Source organism: Prosopis cineraria, unplaced genomic scaffold, assembly GCF_029017545.1.
Source record: "Prosopis cineraria cultivar Desert tree isolate PC_DT_omini unplaced genomic scaffold, ASM2901754v1 PC10, whole genome shotgun sequence".
Lineage (NCBI taxonomy): Eukaryota > Viridiplantae > Streptophyta > Magnoliopsida > Fabales > Fabaceae > Prosopis > Prosopis cineraria.
In genome coordinates this window covers 37,727,057-37,748,540 of record NW_026555341.1, presented here as the reverse complement: position 1 = coordinate 37,748,540, position 21,484 = coordinate 37,727,057, and the positions used below count along the sequence as shown (strand labels likewise).

Sequence of the window (21,484 nt, the reverse complement as noted above, 5' to 3'; positions counted from 1 at the left end):
AAAAATAATATAACTAAATGATAGTTGTTAGATGTTTATCTCGTTAAACTATTTTGGCACGATTTCACTCATTAAATCAACGTTAAGAATACTTTTACACCCTACCCACTTAAGGATGGTGGGTGCCATTGGAGGAAAACTTCATAGGTGTTTTGACCTTTAACCCACTAATATACTACATCTACATCTATGTCAATATACTAGTATATATCATAGATCACACCAATAAACTTTCCAAAAACAAACCGATATATTGATTTCTAATTTTGCTTATCGCTATTTAGCACTTCTTATTTTTCCCTTGCGAGCATCAAAATATTTTATCTGCATGTTCCGAAATATTGCAATGGTGAGGTCCACCTCGTGTTGTCTGTATGTTGCTGTAGCTTGTGTTGTATTTTGCTTCAGCCGTGTCCCTCCGAGTTTGTCTTTGGTTTTCAGTATGGGTTCTGTTAGTCTGTTGATTACTATGGGCTTTTAGTTTCTCTTCTAAAGGCCCTTATGGTTAGACTTGTTTTATTTTGTTTATTTAATTTGACTTCTTATCCCAAAAAAAAAAAATTCTAATCGTTATACCATTTTTCAGCTGTAATAATAAAAATATGCTACTTATTAATTTTAAATTAAAAAATATAAGCATGATTTAATGATTATTTTGGTTAATTAAGTGTACTTACTTATTTCAATAAAATTCTTTAACTTGTCAATTAGTATATTGACATATGTCAATAAATTCTTTAACTATATATCTTTAATTGATATTTTAAAGAAATCTTTTCAGAAGGAAAATGGAAAATATACATATCTCATTTCTTTTCTACAAAAAACATTTCTTTGTACCAAGAATGTCATAAATATGAGTATATTTTTTTTCGTGAAAATTTAAATCTTAATTTACGATATTGTAATCACTATGTGAGATATTAGTCATTTTTGCTAGACCTAATTATTATTGGTTACTATATCTAGTCAATTAAATTGATTTTCAACATGCATAAAGTAAAAATAGTATAATTTATATAATTGAAAATTAAATTATTATTTATAAGTAAAAAAGGAATGAACGACAAACGATAATTAGTTATTAGTAGACCAAAACAATAATTACTTTGAAGGAATTTGCTTGATATTTGTAAATTAAAGATGAATTACAAGCAGTACACAAACATATGAAAAGTTATCCAACAATGAAAACATGAAATAAAAACTAATGTGAGTCTGTATTTAAAAAAAAAAAAAAAAGACTAATACGGTCCATTTAACTGCCTGGTGAGTAAATGGAGGAGCAGTGATTCGTTGGGGTAAAAAGGCATCATGTTAATATTAGGGTGAACAATTGCAAGAGGTGGTGGAGCGCAAATACTATGCCTGTCTTCTCCATGGCCATCCCCACGTTGATTTTGACCATTACGACGCTCTTCCCTCTCTTTCCTTAGTCTATATTTCTGAAAAATAAACCCATTAATTATAATTATCATTACTAAATTAAATATATGGAGATATCATCAAATGTTAATAAATGATAATGAAGAGAGCCCACCTGTAAGTGACTTGCAACATGCTCTCTCGTCAGATAAGGCACGTTCATCAATTCAAGAATTTGTTTTGGCACTGCCTCTAAAATACAAGTTAAGAAAAAACAGGGATAAACTATGATCATAATTATAACAACTCAGAGAAAAAAAATTAGGGGAAGGTAAATCAAGAGAAAAAACAACCAAAAATAATATAAAAATTTATTACTTTTAATAATTTTTCTTCCTAATTTTCTTTTTTATCTAATTTTTTCCAACCAAATGTCAAGGATATCAGTTTTTCCCAATTTTCAATTATTCCCTACACGTATCATAAAAATTTTAGCATGGATAATATTAAGGATGACAAATATGAGAAATAAAAAAGTAAAACAAGTTCAGGTTTTTGAAGTGACGATGACTAAACATCTTAACCCAAATCTATACATATATCTTTTTTAACCCAACTCTATTCGATGTGAGATTTTACCCAATATCAAATCAAGCTAACTTACACTTGACAACCCAACAATCTCTTCCTTAGATGTGAGACCTGACTTTGATATCACTTACTAGGCACACATATAATGCTCCTCAACCAATCAAGTAAAATCAGAGCTAAGTTTTGATCCTTATTTGTTCATCAACATTCATGGATACCCATGCTAAAATTAGGTCTGATTTTACTTGATTGGTGAAGTTTATTGTATAAATATGTTTGCAGAAGTGAGTGAATTGATGAATATTACTAAATAATAAAAGGTAATTTGAGTTTCACTCAATTTTAAATTAGGTTCCTGCAATTTATTTGTTAAGACTTTATAATTTCATTTTTTATATGTATTGACCCTTAAGGGTTAAAATGAATAATGAATTATTAAATTTCATAAAACAAGAATACTTTTGGAGTTAAAGAAAATTTACTTTAATACTTTTACCCAAAATATATAAAGTATTTTTTGTAGTGTTGGCTATTAAAAAATGTAAGGCATTTACTTTAAAATAAATATAAAATAATTTATTTATTATGGGTTTTTATCATGTTATATTTATTTTAAATTAAAATATCTATTAAAGAAAGTTAAATATGAAAAAATATTATTAATTTAAATATAATTAACTACATTAATTGGGTAAAATTTGATTAAAAATAATTTTAAGGGGTAGAAGACATCCTAAATATATAAATCTTCAGTTATAAAAATTATGTAATTAATTTTATGATTATATAATCATTTAATACAAATATAAAAGTTTATATAATCATTTTATGTTTATATAATCATTTAATTTTTTTTAAATAAAAAAGTTTAAAAATTTTAATTTTTTGAGGATTAAAAAATTTAATTGATCAAATTATAAGGTTGAATTAAATTGCAAGAATGAAAATGCAAGGGCTGCATATGTAATTTCCAAAGTAACAAATTAAGAAGGTGGGGAAAGATGCATACTGTCAACGCCAAGCTGTACCACCGCTCTTTCAAACTTTTTATGGAGGTCAGCGCTCCAGACGACTCGTCGTTTCTTCTGAGGAGGTTCTCCACGATTCACAAACTCATTGTCGTCTTCCACTGGCGGACTCTTACCTCTGAGAAGAAGAGAAGAATTATCATTAGAAACCTCATCCTGATGAGGATAATGTCGTCGTTCTAATTTATTCTGCTGACGTTTTTCTTCAGCGTCACTCTTGAAGAACTCAGTCCCAGTTTGTTCCTTTTTCCTGCAAACATGCTGCCATAAATTTATCAGCTCGTCCTCACTCACTGGCTTCCTCAATACATAAGACCCACCGCATCTGAATGCTTTCACGATGTCACTTAATCTTTCATTCCCAGATATTACTGCAAAACAACATCTAATATCAATGCACAATCTCTTTATACATACATATATATATATATATATATAGTAGTGCTAGCTTCATTAGCTTACCAACGTTAGGAATATTTGTGTTCAAGTGTTTGTGTCTGATGATAAAGTCATGGACATCCATGTCTTCTAGACACTCGTCACTGAGAACCAAGTCATAAGAATCATGTTTGTCTCGTAAGTGTGATAAGGCAATACGACCGCTGGTATACGGACTGATGAAATAAAATGGGCGTTGAAGATTTCTGTGAATTAAAGTTTGGGTGTAATTATCAGAGCCGACATAGAGGATCTTCAATCCTTCAGGAAAATGTTGAAGAAAATCTGGGGGAAGAAGATGACATTGGTCATCTCCGGTTTGACGCATTACTGAAACAGCTTCGGAATTAAAGAATCCCTTAACACACAAGCCAGGGTCTCCTAGTTTTTGGCAGCAATGGAAGAATCGCAATCCAGTGCGGATAAAGAAAAATCACATATATAAGAAACAGAATAAAGAAAAATCATTTATTTAATTATTTAATTTAAACTTTGAATTCAGAAAAATCTGTTGAGATAACATTAAAAATAAAAGAATAATATTCCAAAATATTAAATTTTGAATTATTCTAGTCCCTTTCATTTTGATAAATTTTCTGATGTCGGTACAAATTAACTTTTGAAAATAATCACGATCTCAACAAAAAATTATGATTATTTGAAAAGTTATTTTGAATAATTTTTAAAAATAATCTGATACAGTAAGTGTGAAAAAAATTTCATAAAATGCATATATAGTGTCCATTTGTTTAAATTAAAAAAAGTAATTTTTATGTATTTTACAGATCTTACAAAAAAATTTGTTTTATATAGATTTTGTAAAAAATATTATTTTATATTTTGCTTACAATAATAAAAAATTATTTATTATTCATTTTAAAATTTTATATTATCTTTCTTGATTTCCGTTTTATAAAAATGATGATTTGTTATTATATTATTTTAAAATTTTATGATATCTTTATATATCTTGCTTTTTAAAAATAGTTTTCTATCACAATATTAGATTATTTTTAGAAGTTACTCAAGTTACTTCTTAAAATAACCAAAAATTTATTTTTTTAATTATAATTATTTTAAAAATTTAAAAAATATATCATAAAAGCTCGCAAAATAATTTTTTAAAACATAAATATTTTTTTCAAAAAATCAGTTGAAACAAACAATTAAGCCCATACACATAGAAAATATCTAAATAACTAAAAAATAAAATTTTTTTATAAATAGATATTCATGAAGATATCCTAAAATCTAAAAATAACAAAATAATTATTACTTTTTTATTATTAAAATTAAATTTCAAATAATATCTGCTTTTTAAAAAATTTGTATAAGATAAATATTTTTATAAAATATTTAAAAATCATTTATTTTTAATATTAAATAAGTGGATCTTAATGAATGTACGGAGAAATAGAGAAAATCTTTTTGTTTGACCTAAAATCTTGTCTCCTATCACACATTCAAGTGTGGGGTGGCATAGGTTCAGTTTTCCTTTTCTTTTTTTATTATTTTTATCTGAACTCCGTCGATTAAATGGCGATGTTTTTATACTTAAATAAAAATTAAAAAGATTATTACCAAGATTAGGTGCGAATAAAGAGAAAATCTAGGGCTATCTTGAAGGGTTTGGTTATGTGTGTTCATCTTGTAACACCCCATCATATCATTTATCACTAGTGATAAATTAATTAAATTAGGCTCGTCCAAAAGTTAAATTTTAATGATAATTCAATAAAACCTCTATTTTCAAAATATTCTCAAATGATTTTCATTTTTGAATTTCAAGTAATTTATTTTTTAAAAAAATTCCCTTTTAATAACAATATTCTAAGTCAAATCCTCTTAAGAAATTTTTATTTCTTCATTAGATAAAGGTATTTCAATCTAATAATATTAAATTATATTACATGTTAAATTATTTAATAGTTTTTTTGAAGATGTTCAAATTTAAATGAGAAATGTTTTGAATAAGAGGTAGCTAGTAGTTAACAATAATAGCACAAAAATGTCCGCAAAGATAAGGCCTATTTGAAAACTATTTTTTTATTATTTTGAGAATCAGTGTTTTATAGAATATGTTGTGAGAATGAAAAAATAAAAAAAGGTATTTTTTTCATTCTCTTTTATTCTTCAAAATAATAATCCTACAACATCTAAAAAATATTTTTGTTTTTTAATTATCCAAAATAATATTTTTTTTTTTCATTCTCTAAAGTACTTTTTAAAAACATGTTATTAAATAATTTTTTTATTCTAGAGAACAAAAACTATTCTTAAAATAGGTTAACAAACAGGCCATAATTTTCATTGTTGATGGATTTACTTCTTGTATTTATCAAACATATCAACAAAAATAATAAATTTTTACAAATAAATCCAGTAAAAAAAAGTAAATTACTAACAAAAAATATACTTACTCTACTATTTTTATTTTTCATTTAAAGTTTTAGTACATAGGCTGGAAAATATAATAATATATATATATATCACAACTCCTCTTAACTTTTTTAATACCTCCTTAATTTATGTTAGTAATAAACCTTGCTTTTGACTTTGAAAGAACGGAGGTGAGATGTGTTTATATTGACATTACAAAAAACATTAAAACAATGATCTTAGACAACAAAATAGAGAATATAGAATAATGTGTAAAGAGGCACACCAAGCCCAAGGATCTTTATTATTATATATAGAAAATAGGGTAAAAACCTTAACACATATAAATAAGCCATGTGGTAGAACAAATAAATATTACAAGTATTTATAATAAGGTCTCTGATGGGCTATAGCTTAAACATATAATAGTTTTTGGGCTTTATTATTGTTTGACCTGGGTACCTTATCACTGGACTAAATAGCTGATACCTTGATATGCCCCTCAAATGAGAGGGTTGGAATTTTGAAAGCTCAAGTTTGTCTTTGAGGGTTAGAAATCAAGAGTGTGTCATAGACTTTGTGAATATATCGGCAATTTTATCAAAAGATGGAATATAATGAACACTCAATTATTTTCCTAGAGCTCTATTTTTGATGAAATGCACATCCAACTCAACATGCTTAGTTCTTGAATTATAAACATGGTTTGATGCCAAAGTGACAACACTCAAATTATCACACACCAACCAACTAGTATTTGATCAATCTTTAAGTCAATTTCAAGAATTAGAGCTTAAAGCTAGGCAGTTTCAGTGGCAAGCTCAACTGACGATCTATATTTTGATTATGTGCTTGACCTAGTAATGACTTTTTGCTTTTTCCCTAACCATGCAACTAGATAAATTCTAAAGAAGACATAGGAACCTCTAAAGGTTTTGTGATGATCCACACATATAGCCTAGTCCACATAAAAAAAACCATATAGATTCAGGTACTTACTTGATCTGATATGTAGATTTAGATCAGATGAACCCTTTAAATATTGAAGTAGCCTTTTAACTATTTGTCAATGTTTGTTTGTTGGATTTTAAAGAAATTGACTAAGCTTGTTGACTGCATACATGATATTTGGTCAAGTATTAACCAAATATTGCAATGCACCAATCACTTTCCTATAATTCGTAGGATTACAGAGAGGAATACCATCATAAAGAGATCAATTTTTGTTAACCACTATAGATATAGGCACTGGAGAACGTCTTCCATACCACATCTTTTTAGAAGCTTAAGAATGCATTTTTCTTGTTTGAGATACAAACCAATGTGATTCCTAAAAGCTTCCACTCCTAGGAAAATAATGAAGATGACTTAAATATTTAAGAGGGAACAAGGGATTTAGCTCTCTAATGAATACCTAAAGCATCTTAGGATTATTACCAGTGATAATGGTTTCATCTACATAGATTAGGCAAAAAATTATATTGTTTGTCAACGTGAGGGAAAACAAAGAGCCATCACACTTAGAATGGATAAAGTTCTAGCTAATGTTTTTCAATCTATCAAGCCAAGCTTGTAGGGCTTGTTTTTAGCTTTATTCAGTAAGCATAAGTGATTAGAATACCTTTTATCTACAAAATCATCAAGTTGCCTCATTAACAACTTTTGTTGAAGTAATTCATTTTAGAGAAATGCATTATTGATGTTAAGCTATCTAAATGGCTAATGACAATTAACAATAATGGTAAGGAAGAACTAAAGAGTGGAAGGCTTCAAAATAGGGCTGAATATCTTATCATAGTCAATTCCAGGATATTGTTGAAAGCCCTTAACTACTAATCTAGCATTAAGCTTTAGAAACTTGCTATCTGAACCATACTTACTTTTAAATACCCATTTGCAATTTATAGGTCTTGTTCTTTTAATTTGTGGTACTAAAACCTAAATCTGATTTCTAATCAAGGCATTGAATTTGTGAATCATTGATTTTCTCCCAAGATTTGAACTAAGTAACTCCTGAACACTCAATGGCTTAATGACAGCATTATCACTAACAGTAGTAACCAAACCCATATAAGATACCTTAAGTTTAAAAATTCTTGATTTGCTTATGGTAGTCATTTAGTGCTAATTTTGCATATTAGTATTGTGGGTGGCATCTGTATTTAGCATGAGATATCCCCCTCAAGCAATTAGGCTCCTATACTTGATTATTCATTTATTATAGATGATAAAGAATTTGAATTAAATAAAGGAGAACTAGATGTAGGTGTGGTGTCATTTCCTTGTTGTTCTACATTCTCTTCTACGTAAACACTAGAATGAGATTGGCTAGATTGATAAAGGTGTTGTTTGTCATAGGATAGTAGGATTAGAAATGCTAATAAAATCAAAAATAGAGTTTACAAAAGCAAATTGGCATGAAATCCCATATTGTGAAGGCATAGAGGCTAGTGAGGACTTGAAAAATACTTGAGAGTAAACCTCTTCCTCAAGTACAACTCTTATATTTAAAAAAAAACCATTTGCAAAAGGAAACATATTTTTATTAAACTCCACGTGTCAAGAGATGTAGATGCTCCCTATAAGGCTCAAACACTTGTAAACCTTTGTGATGATTACTATAGCCTAGAAAAACACATATCATACTACAAAATTGTAGTTTATGTTTGCTATAAGCTCTTGAGCAAGGATAACATGCATAACCAGACACCCTTAAGCTATCATAATTAGGAAGTTTGATAAATAACTTCTAAAAAGGTAAGATACCACTAAGAATAGGTGTAGGGAGTTTATTAATAAGCTTAGTTGTAGTGTGAAATTCTTCCTGCTAGTAGGAGAGTGGCATGTGAGCTTAAGCTAAAAGAGTTAAACCAACTTCAATAATGTGCTCCTAGTTTCTCTCAGCCCTACCATTCTGAGAACAAGTACAAGGACACTTGAAAAGACTACCATAATCTTGAACAACCTTATTGAAACTTTTATATTCCCTTTCCTAATCACTTTGTATAGCTTTACTTTTTTTGTCAAACTAATTCTCCATAAATTATTTGAACTTAGTAAGCATTGTTCAAGCTTCATCCTTAGATTTCAAAGGAAAAATCCATTTATAATGACTAAAGTCTCTAGGAACAATATAAAATAATTTTAACCATTTAATGATTCGATTACAAAGGGTCCCCACAAATCAAGTGGCTGAGAAGCATGTGATCCAGAAACTTTAAAGGAAACTGAATGAGATTTGCCAAATTTACAAGATTTACTAAACAAAAGGATCTTTATTCTCATTAACTTTAACTTTACGATCACTAATAACTTGTTACAAAATTTGATCATTAGGATAACCTAGCCTACAATGCCATAGTTTCCTCACAAACTAGATGTAAAACTATTTCCAACTTGTATAACCAAAAGAATTGCTTGAGAGTTTCCAAAACCTTCCTACTGCCTTCTAACTATCCTCACATTTACTTTGTAGAGACCTCCATCACTTCTTGTCGCTTGAAGTAGAATTTTCATGGTCCCCTATTTTCTCAATAGAGTAGTAGTAGAATTAAGTGAGACATTAGCATAATTATCATTTAAAATTTTGGGAATACTTAATAAATTCTTTTTAGAAGAAGAAGCATAAAGAATGTCACTAAGAATAATAAATTTGATAGGAATATTTTATATTATGGAAGAACCTATATGTTCAGCCCTCATAGCTTGATTGTTAGCAATAAAGGGTTTTATCTTACCATTGTTCTTCATTGAGGTTTCTAGTCGAGAGGCATCATTTATGATATGAGTGGTATCACCACTTCCAAGATACCAAGACTTATCATTAACTACTTCAAGTGAAGCAAAAAACATAAAGTTTTGATTAGAAGAAAAAGCATATAAGGAACCTTTGTTTGAACATGTGGGTGGTTTAAAAGAGCAATCAAAGTGCTTAAAACAATTTTTCACATGATGACTAAATTCCTCACATAGATGATAGAAACGTTTGATACTTTCTCAGCAAGAATGATCTCTGCCATGATTAACACGACCACCTTAGCTATCTATCTAGGTTACATGAGAAGAATCAAATATAACGAGATTGGCAAACTAGGTAGAAACATTCATATGAGTAACTTGCTAATGCTGCTCTAAATAGGACTTAAAGGTGAGCAACTAGGACTAAAATTCTATCCAACTTATATCTTCCCATTAAAGAAAAAAGAAAGTATATGAATGGTGGGTCTCTTTCTCATTGTTCTTCCTCAAAGATTGACATTGAGATATCAAGGAGTATATCTACCATTCATTGCCAAGCATTACCACAAGCGCACGACTCATCACAAATATAGAATATTCCATAGATATCATTTCCATGAAGATTTAAGCAAAAGAGGGTTAAAAATTCTATTTAGCTTTAAGTTATGTTGAGCAAAATCAAATGTAAAGTTTGTGTAAAAATACTAAAAATTGGATTAAAAAAGTGTGTTAAAGTAATTAAAAATTGTTGAAACCTTGACTTTAAGAAGAAAGGACCTAGGATTATCTCTCTCCTTTGTATTTCATAAAACTTAAATTAATTCCTCTTAAACTAATTTTTAATGAAAATAAGTGTTAGTTTAAGATTTTAAAACACTTGAAAAAGTTTTTTTTCAAGTCAAAATTAAGTATTTTTGAAAATAGTAAAAATTCTCAATCTCTTGAAAATATTTATTGAAAACAAATTTGAAGATCTAATCTTAATTTGACTATGAAAGGTTAGTAAAATATCTCTATTTTACATTCAAAACTATATATTTATCTTTGTAAATTTAAAGAACAACACTATTTTATCCAAGTTAGGTTTCTCAAGCACCACTTAAATGAAAAAAATAGTTCAAATGGTGATCAACCATTTAAAAGTATTAAGCATAGGATAAAATAAATAACAACAAGCCTTTATCCCACTAGGTGGGGTTGGCTACATAGATTGTAAGATACTATTGTGCTATATTATTTACCAAGCTTTTAGAAATATTATTAATTAAGAAATTACATTCAACAACTTTCAAGAGTGTTCTCTTAGACCTTCCTCTATCCTTCTTAATAGGGCTTAAAGTTATATGTTCTATCTGCTCATTAGTGCCTCTCGCAATTTTTTTTGTACATGCCTAAACCATCTCAAATAATTTTCTATCATTTTTTTCTCAATAGGTGCTACCCTCACATTTTCGTGTACGTGCTTATTTTGAATTTTATCTTTATGTGTAGATCCGCACATCTATCGTAACATTCTCATCTTTGCTAATCCAACTTTATGCTCTTGCTGTCCCGTTAGAGCCCAACATTTACTACCATATAACATAGTCATTCGGATAGCAGTATGATAAAAATTTTCTTTAAGTTTATCAAGTACTTTATGATCGTAAATAACTCCTTTAGCTTTTCTCCAATTAAACCACCCAACTTGAATCTTATGTAAAATATCCCTATTGCTTTCACCATCATTTTGAATAATGACTCCTAAATATCTAAACTTTTATACTTGAAGTATAATTTAATCTCCCAATTTTACTTCCAAATTAATGTCGACTAGTCTCTTATCAAATTTATAATATAAATATTCTGTCTTACTCCTACTTAGACGAAAACCTTTTGATTTCAATATTCTCCTTCATAACTCAAGTTTATAAATTAATCTCTTATCTTGTCTCTGCTATAAGAACTATATCATCCATGAAAAGCATACATTTGAGAATTTCTCTTTAAATTTGTTATGTCAAAACATTTTGGACCAAGTTAAACAAATAACAACTCAAAGATGATCTCTAATATAGTCCAATCTTTATAGCGAAGTCCTTTGTTTGACCACTAGACATTCTTATACTAGTTTTTACCCCCTTATATATATATCTTATATAACTTTAATATAGGATAAACTAAACACACACATATATATTATTAGCTATCAAAAGAGAGGAATATTCAAGTTTTACTCCATACAAAGATTTGAAATAATCCTAAAATAAGTAAACTAGCTACTTATATTTAAAAAAGAGCAACAAACACAAAAATATTGAGCACCAAATCACAAACAAAGAGAGAAAAGCGAAGAGAAATAGAAAAAGAAAAGAAAATCCACTTGACTCTCTTCAAAGCTTCATTCCTTAGCCAAATCTGTTTCAAAAACCTAAAACCCTAGTAAAGTTGGCCTCTAAGTGAAAATTACAGCATATCCTTTTAAGTCTTAGAATTTTACATATGTAACCCTAACTTCAAGTTTGATTCTAAAACATATAGCTTTAGTAAATGGCTTTTGGCTGTGGCCAATTTATTCTTAGATGCAACTTAAATGCTTTTGTGAGTGTTTTGGCTATGGCTTATGATTTCTTAGTTGCGGCCAGAATGCTTCTTTCACATTTTGGTTCTAGCTTTCGATTGAGGCTGAAAGCTTTAACTAAGGCTTAATTCTTTACTCTTTATCTTGTCTTCTTCTCGGTATAATAACTTCATAACTCCTTCTTTGCTACTTAATAGTGCTCCAACAATCTAAAAAGACAAGTAATTTGTAAGGTTCAAGTTTAATCTTAACCAAGATAAAAAATATGCACAATTTAGATCAAAATTTTGTCATTTAAGCCTAAATGTGAGATATACATATTTTCCTATTATATGTACTAAAAGTATACACAACTTCATCAAAATGCATATGAAATTGTAGGAAAATACGCTGAGATGGTATAAATTTCTATAGTTTATCATCTACCTAAATAGAACTTTTTTAATTTCTTGTCCAAAATAGGTCTACTTTAAATGGTATTACCATAGACCAAAGAAAGTATTCCAAAAGTTTTCCTTTGTTAAGAACCTCTTCAAGGTATACCCTTAAGACTAGTACTAGCTACTCCTTTCCTTCCTTTGGCCATCTGAGATTGAATGAAAGTTATATTTTATACAATTAAATCTACAACACTTAATGGTTCAATCACAACTAATATGCATTCAATTGCTAACATCACACCACTTAAAACCTAAGCAATTAAAGCAATGATCGACTATCGTTGCCCATTCTAACGGGACATTCTCTAGTAGCTCTTAAAGGAGTTCTCTTATTAAGGGAGGACTTAGAATCTTGAGTTATTAGCTTTATTTATATATTTCCCCTACTTCACCATACTTATTTTACTTCAGCCTATTCTTGATTTAGCTTCCTAAAGGATGTCTGATGCTTCCTCTACTTTGATCTTGGCTCCACAAATCTAGCCAGGCAACTTGCTTCCATAAGTTAATGACAAGGAGCAGTTACACCAATATCCCTATAGAAGCTAGAAGTAAGTACTCTATAAGGAAGATTTATTCTCAACAAACAAAAGGGGACAACCTCTATGCTTAACCTACCTCATAAGAAAGAAGAACCCTAAAAAAACTAATAAGGAACTGGATAATTTTCTATAGTTATGCTAATAGAAAGTAAAAGTTGTGATGATCTTTCTTCGTTTACTAAAATTTATGTATTGAGTTAATACTTGACGTACATCTATCAATTCATTTTATGCCTTTGCCACATATCCTTTGTCTTTTAAGCATCCAAGTGTCCTTTTAAATTTGTTGAAAGTTCCTTGTTAACTTTTATTACATATTCCCTTATAAGGGTCTCTTCTAAATGAGTATAATCCTCACTTTTAAGCTAGTTGAATGAAAATAGCATTATACTCACCATCCAAGCTAAATAAGACCTGAAGCAGGAAATTAGCATATAGAACAGAGCTCTCAGTGAGAGCCAAGTTTTTAAAAAAAGACTTCATCTTATTAAGATGCTCATGTCTAGTAGAAGAGCCCTTATGAGTGTGTTAGAGTTCAAAACACAACATAAGAATCCTAACTTCATTTTGAGCACTAGCGATTTTCCTTACAACACTCCAAAGACTAGCAAAAGTTAAAACACCAGTCATTTTAGCTAAAATATCAATAGTCATGGTGTTGAGAAGCCACCCAAAAATAAATTGATCTATTGCAACCCAATCCTTAAAGTTAAGGTTGAGCTTTGAGACAGCATGACTAATGTTTATCATTCACCTCAATTTAGGTGGCTTTTCAACACCATGATTGTTGAAATTCCTGTAGCTCATGGCCTTCAATGGTAGGGAGAACATGGGTAGCCCACAATGTATAATTTATCCTATTGAGCTTGACAACATAGTTATGAGAAATGCCTGCTGAACCTACATAGGTCTTTGGTAGATTGGCAGCAGCAATAAGAGAGTTTTATGCTTTAGAAAGAGTTTTAGGAGAGGATTCTGAGCTAGCATAAGCCATGACAGGTTTGCATTTGATAGCTTTGATACCAAGACAACAAAATAGAAAATATAGAATCATGCATAAAGAGGCTCACTAGGCCCAAGGATCTTTACTATATAAAGAAGTAGGGTAAAACCCAAATACACAAGAATAAGCCATGTGGCAAAACAAATAAATATTACAAGTATTTACAATAAGATCTCTAATAGGCTAGCTTAAACATAGTAATGTTTGGGCCCTATTGTTGCTGGGCTTGGATGTAGGAACGTATCCACGTTTGGGAAAAAAGGGGCAAGTGCCCCCATGAGATTTGCAAAAATTATGCTTACGTTTTTGTTTAAATTATAGTTGTCCCCTTTTTAAAATTGCAATTGCCCAAATCAATTGCCCCACATTTTCTTTAAAACTATCAAGCATGCATATTTAAAAATATTGTTTACTTTTTATTTATAATAAAAATAAATTTATGATGTAAATGAAATTAAGATATATTTTAAATTTTTCATATAATTTATTTATATATTACTTTAATTATTACTTAAAATTATATTTTTTTAAAAAATATTAATATTTACATTTGGTATAAATATTGCTCCGTCAATAAATTTTTCTAAATCCATCACTGCTTGGATGCCTCATCATTGGACTAAATAGCTAATATCTTGACAATTTTAATGCAGGTGACATGCTTACAGTACTTTGTTTTATTATTAATTTGAATTCTCGTTTGGTTTTCGTGAGGTGTGAGATTGACTTCTGAAAGGTAGTGAATCATTTTTGTATACATGCTTTTTTTTTTTCCTTTTACTCTAACGTACGTTGGATAAGGAAATCTGCATGGAGAACGCTGGTTTTGTTTGTTCGTTTTTTTTGGTTTGTGTGTCCATTTGATGGACTCTATCCATGGTATTGAAAACCGGACCGGACCGGCCGGGTCAATCCGGAAACCGGTGAACCGGTCCCCTGTCCGGTCTGGGTTTGCACTTAACCCGGTGAGGGAGTGAACCGGTGTAACCCGGTCAACCCGGGTTCAACCCGGTATAACCCGGATAACCCGGTGGGTTGACTGGGTTAACCGGGTTAATATTTTTCAGACTTTTACCCCAAAACGACGTCGTTTTTGATTTTTTTTTCATTTTTAATTTTTCACAGCTCTGAGTTCGGAAAAAAATAACAAAAAAAAGTAAAATTAAAGTCAAAAAATAAAAAATTAGAGATAGAGTATGCTAAGTCCAAAAATATAGTATTTTATTATTGTTAGACTTTTGAGTGGTTGGATTTGGTTGAATGTTTTTATAATTAATGTCTTTTTATTTAAATTGTATTATTTTAATCATGACCGGTTTGCCACCGGTTCAACCCCCGGTTCAACCCTGATTGAATCACTAACCCGTGACCCAGTGCCATGACCGGTTTAATGACCGGTCCGGTTTTACGTACCTTGACTCTATCTATTATTTAATATAATAATAATAATAATAATAATAATAATAATATCAACCGTTGAATTGAAATCCAAGAGTAGGGAACTTAAGAGAAGAGAAGGAGAGGCAATAGGCAGGAGGATAGGAGCGAACCTCATACATAATAAACTACTGTAATTCTTAATATCTATGAAGCACCAATATTTTAAATTGCTTTCAGGTATATTTATTGATATACATTCAATAAGTATTTGCAAAAGTATCAAAATATTTTTTTAATTTTTTAAAAATAATTTTTAATACGTATCAGATACTTCTATATTATAAGCCGATACTTTAAAACTGATACTTCAAAGTTATTTTTGAGATATTAAATTTTTTTAAAATATTGCAATATTAATATTTTATTTCTAATATATTTTTGTGATTTGTTTTTAAAATCAAAGATTAGATTTTTCTCAAAAATAAATTTTAGATATAATGAATAAATAAAAATTCTATTTTCTTAACTATAAAATGTGGGAATGTACTCCCTCCATTTCAAATTATAAGAAACTTTTGGAGATAATTTGTTATCTCAAAATATAAGATACTTTGAGAAGATTAAGATTTCATTAAATAGGCTTATTTCAATATTACACTTTATCTCTCTCTATTTAATACTAATTAAGTGTAGATTTAAGATTATTAAATGAAGGATATTTTTAGAATTTTATATTTTCATTTTGAAAAATAAGGTTGGTAAGTATATTTAATAAGATTTATTGGTATGTACAATTTTACTTAAAAATGTCTTATAATTTGAAACAGAAAAAGTAATATTTTGTCATATAAACCCTAAGTAGATAATTATTAGAAGGGATTAGGCAAAGGGCAGTTAGGTGGAAATAAAATAAAAGCATAATTAATGGCTATATTTATTTGGTATTATTGTAAAAGATGATATGAGTATACTAGTTTGTATATGTTTTGAATTGAAATTATATTTTTAATGCTTTTTATGTATTATATATATGTACGTATCAGATATGTATCATATCCTATATTTTTTAAGAAATGAGAGTATCGACATATCAAATACGTATCATATCCAATTCATATATCATATATGTGCATCATAGGTGAGGATGTCCAAGTGTCAATGGACTCAAGCTAAAATTATGTGGAAAGTCTCATATCTATTTCACTTAATAAGTAATATAAATAAAAATGAATGTCTCGTAAACTTAAATCTTTAAATTTTAAGTTAAAATGTAATATCTTTTCATTATTCTTTGCCCATTTCTCATTTCCCCCATTTTCATTTTGTCTCTTCTCATTCCTAACAAATGATGTCAAAATCAAATTTTATTTAAATTAAATTTAATAATTAATATAAAATAAAATAAATGATCTATAAATTTGAGTTTGAAATTTTTAATGTTTTGAGTTAGGATGTAACATAACGTGCATTTCTTCTATCCCCATTTTGCCAACACTCACTGTCAATTCCCAACAATAACTATGATGTTCTACTATTACTCTAAAGCAAATCATTGATTAGCTCACTATTATGTTATTGTAGTCAAACTCACTACGTACAGTTTATTAAATTAAGGGAAACCTTATACACACACACTTAACTTTATATTTGTTTGTAATTAAATCAAAACATGCTGATTTCTGTAGATTATTTTATTTTATAACAAATTCTTACTATTAATATTATTAATATATTGAAATTAACCTATCTTAATTTAATTGAATAAAAGTATATTAAGTAAAGGGTTAAAAGATATTTTTGCTTATCAATTATTCGCTCAACAGCATTTGGTATTTTAAATTTTCATGTTGTATAATTTCTCTCTTTAGTATTTAAAAACGGTTCATTGAGCACCTATTCTTAAAAATAAGTTAATTTTAACTATTAGTTAATTTAAAAATTATAAAAAATATCTCAAAAATTAGAATTAAGTATCCTTTATATATATATATATATATTTATATATATATAAAGAGCTTACCTTACCCTCCATTTGGATGGAGAAAAAAGTTAAAGAGGAAAGAAGATGGAAGGAAAAAAAACTGAAAAGAAAATATTATCACTCCTCCTGTTTGGATGAAAAGGAGAAAATAGGGAGGAAAGAAAATGAGCAGATATCAAAATGACTATAATGCCCTTATATCAAAATATATCATGTTTCATGTAATTATATTTGTAAAAATAAATTGAAAGCTGAAATTATATTAAAATTAACATAATAAAATTAATTTATAATCAAATTATTTTGTTAAAAATGTATTTTTGCACTATACTTTAAAATCAAATAATTTAGTAAAAATATGTTATTTTTATATTTTAAAATCAAAAGTGGGCACTGATAAAATAAAACATTATACTTATAGAAACAAAATCTCCAACACATTGATAATGAAATATTATAAACACTATGGTCAAGTTGTCAATACATCATAAGCATCATGACAAAATATATATGTTCACTAAATAAAGAGACTAACAAGTCCGAAAAGCATGATATAATATATTTATTTTCTAAGCAAAAAGGCCAACATGTCACCACAAAATAAAAATACTACTATCCATAAACAAAAAAAAGTCCAACCCCATGTCCACACTTTTTTCATTGAACTCCAGCTCTGGTCATCATATTAAGGAATATCCGTAATCGCCTATGTTGTGGAATCCCAAAGAAAGTTCTCTTACATTTCTCATCATCACATAAGAAGAAGTAACATTTTTCTTTGTTCTCTTCAAGCACTCCAATCTCCTCAATTGCAGCCACACTTCCTCTTCACTATAATGACGATGCCTACTCTTTTCAAGTATTGAAAGACCCTTCTCAGCAACTTAAGCCTGCTTCTCAGCAACTTGAACTTGCCTCTCGAAGCTTGAACTTCCCTCTCAGCAACACCATTCTCATCTCGCATGACATCAATCAGTTCCATTATTTCTGTTGTCATTTTTTCACACCTTTCTTCAATAGCTTCAACCATTGAAGCCTTATGCTTTTATCCTTTGCCTGATGTAATTCCTACTGATGCCCCATATGTTAGGCTATACTCCAAGTTAACTAGTGAATTTGGTGACTTGTGTTGATAATTACAATTAGTTACATCTGCAATAGAGTCATTTAATTGATTGCCCTCTTGCTCCCATTGGGCAACCCTTTCCTTAGCACTTTTAGCATATTTTCCTATTACCCTATTTGCACTGCATAGCTCATACAATTTGTCATAATGTAATACAGGTGTATTCTTCCACTTTCTTGCATTTGGCTTTTTCTACAAACAAAAAAAGAGATATGGCATCATAAATAGACTACTCATCTTAATCAAATAATCCAAATATTCATTCTATTAACATAAATAGATTAAATATAAATAGATTACTCACCTCGATCAAATCATTCCAAATTTAATTATCTGCTTCAAACAATTTTGTGATAGGACTCTATGAGAATCCACTCAATCCATAAAATAAATCATAAAGATCTGAAAATCTTTGTGACAATGTCTTCTTTCTATTCTTCAAATGTTGTTTTATGATGTGAGACCCAAAGGAACTATTAAGAGTCTCCACCATGTTATCATATGTAAATGTTGAAAATGTACCATTAGGACGATTTCCTTTCATTGTCTCTTCCAATAAGGCATCAATGAATTTTTCATCCATTTCAGGAGTCCAATGCAAATTGTCCTTTATTGATTTCTTCCTTTTTGATGCCATTGTTCAATCTACATGAAAAATGTGCATACATTATTTAAGAAGCAAGCAATTATTATAATTAAGTAATAAGCAATTGTTCAAATGCTTAATGTATAAAATAAATATTATTGTACTTAAACAAATACAAGGCCAACACACACTTCAAACTAATACATTGAAACACATACTTTCAAGTAATATAAGGCAACATCTCAAGCAAATAGTTTGAATCACAATTCATGATTCATATGGGTTAAATAGTCATGCCACATATGAGCTGCTATATTATCTCTTAAATTTGATCCTTGTCTATAATCATCCTCTTGATTGGATGCAACTTGATCATCCATGTCATGGTTGCGTGATAGTTCATGATCAACTTGAGCTATTAGATTCTCATCAGGGTCAACACCCATCAAATAATTGTGTAATATGCAACAAGCTATCACAATGTCAACCATAGTCTCAAAAGCATAATGTGGCTCGGTGCCACTACCAATTATAGGAAATTTTTTTTTCAAAACACCAAATGTTCTTTCAATAACATTTCTTAATGATGCATGTCTATGGTTGAAAATTTCTCTTACAGTTTGTGGTGATCTTGCTGAATATTCCTTCAAATAATATCGTACTCCTCTGTAAGGTATTATTAGACCATGCTTAAGTGGGAAGCCAACATCCCCAAGATAAAATTTCCCTAAACAATATAAATTAATCTATAAGAATTTTTAGTTAATAAAAGCAAACAATAATTTATAATATATAATAGCTACTTATTCACCTGGGGGAATTATAAGTTTATCCTCTCTTGATAAAGCATTTTTTAAGATTCTTGAATATGAGATTGTTCCTTCCCATCTAGCCAATACGTAAGTAAATTTCATATCAAATGAACATGCAGCAAATACATTTTGAGTAGGGTAATCTTTACATCCTTGAAATCGACCAGCTTCTTCTCTAGGTACTTTTGCTCGAACATGAGTTTCATCTATAGCTCCAATGCAATCCTAGTATAAAAATAATGGTGTCATTTATACATATACACAATAGAAAATTTTAACATTATGCACAAATATAAAAACTTACCTTAAAATACGGGTAAAATCTTTCATTAGTCAGAATTTCAGGAGGAATTGTTGACCCAGAGGGTTGCACAAGATATTCAGCCTCAAGAGAAATAATAGCTTGTAATACATGAAAATGACGACTAATAGTCTCCCTAGATCGGCTAAAGAAAAAAGCCATTGTTCTATTTCTTACATTATGTCCTAATACGTGAAGAAATTTTGCCACTTGCTCTTCAATTGTAGCATTTCGAGAATCCTTAATTATGCCAGTATTTCGAAGTTTCTCACACAATTGCAATGCTTGTGGTCCCATGTGAAGAACATCATGACATTGTTTTGTGTCTTGTAATTTTTACATGAATATTCTCCTCATGCTCTCTCTTTGAACATTACCATCACTCATAGGCTTATTAACTAGCCTTGAAATCTCTCCCAACAAATAAATTACATGTACAATCATACAAACAATTTGTACAATACACATATGCCTACGACGTTCCTAATCTTTTAACACAAGGCTCAAGTCCATAGAACTTCCATTAGCCACTTCAAAATCAATCAACCTTTTAACTTCAAACTCAAAATCCATAAAGTCTTCCTCAATATCCTTGATCATTCCTTCACTATTATGCTTGCTTATCTATATAAAAACCACACAACCATACATTGATACAAAGTTGCAATGAGTATGTAAAAAGTAACTTAGAATATGGTAGCCATGAACTAATTAGTTGCTATGATATGAGCTTCAAAGATACAATAAATAAAGAACAATAATTAAATAAAGTATGAAATTATAGAGGCTTCATTCCCATTCAAAGGGATTATTATAATTTGGATAGATATGTCCATTTCATATGCGATTCAGTAAAGGAAAAATCAATGAGATAATCAACTAAAGTATCCATCTATTATTTCTTCTTAAAGTAAAAGGAACAGAAAATACTATGAGCAAAAAATGGAAACATTATATAGTAGTTATACCATATAGCATGTTGTAGAGATTTGTGACCTGTAACTGTAATCATCTGCCTACTGACATGAATGTTATTTGCATACAAATGTTATTGCTTTTCTCCCTTGCAAATACTTGAGGCTTAGAGATAGCTTTGCCTTCTGTAGGTTGTTACAACTTACATGTCTCAAAATTTTAGACCTAAATAGCAAGACATTGACATGAAAAATTAATGTGGGATATTATCAAGAGCTATGCTTGTTTTCTTTCTTTTA

At 29.2% G+C, this 21,484-nt stretch overlaps 2 protein-coding genes across 2 annotated transcripts; both read right to left on the bottom strand.

Annotated features, from left to right (window-relative positions):
• Nucleotides 1-1,244: 1,244 nt before the first annotated feature.
• Nucleotides 1,245-3,750, bottom strand: LOC129322625 (two-component response regulator ORR22-like). Its single transcript, XM_054968913.1, has 4 exons — nt 3,447-3,750; nt 2,966-3,355; nt 1,541-1,617; nt 1,245-1,445 (listed from the first exon to the last, which is right to left on the bottom strand). Exons 1-4 carry the CDS (start codon nt 3,748-3,750, stop codon nt 1,245-1,247), a joined length of 972 nt encoding a protein of 323 aa, XP_054824888.1.
• Nucleotides 3,751-19,417: 15,667 nt separating this feature from the next.
• Nucleotides 19,418-20,567, bottom strand: LOC129322624 (protein ALP1-like). The gene is made up of 3 exons (XM_054968912.1): nt 20,274-20,567; nt 19,969-20,194; nt 19,418-19,884 (listed from the first exon to the last, which is right to left on the bottom strand). Exons 1-3 carry the CDS (start codon nt 20,565-20,567, stop codon nt 19,418-19,420), a joined length of 987 nt encoding a protein of 328 aa, XP_054824887.1.
• Between the last annotated feature and the right edge of the window lie 917 nt (nt 20,568-21,484).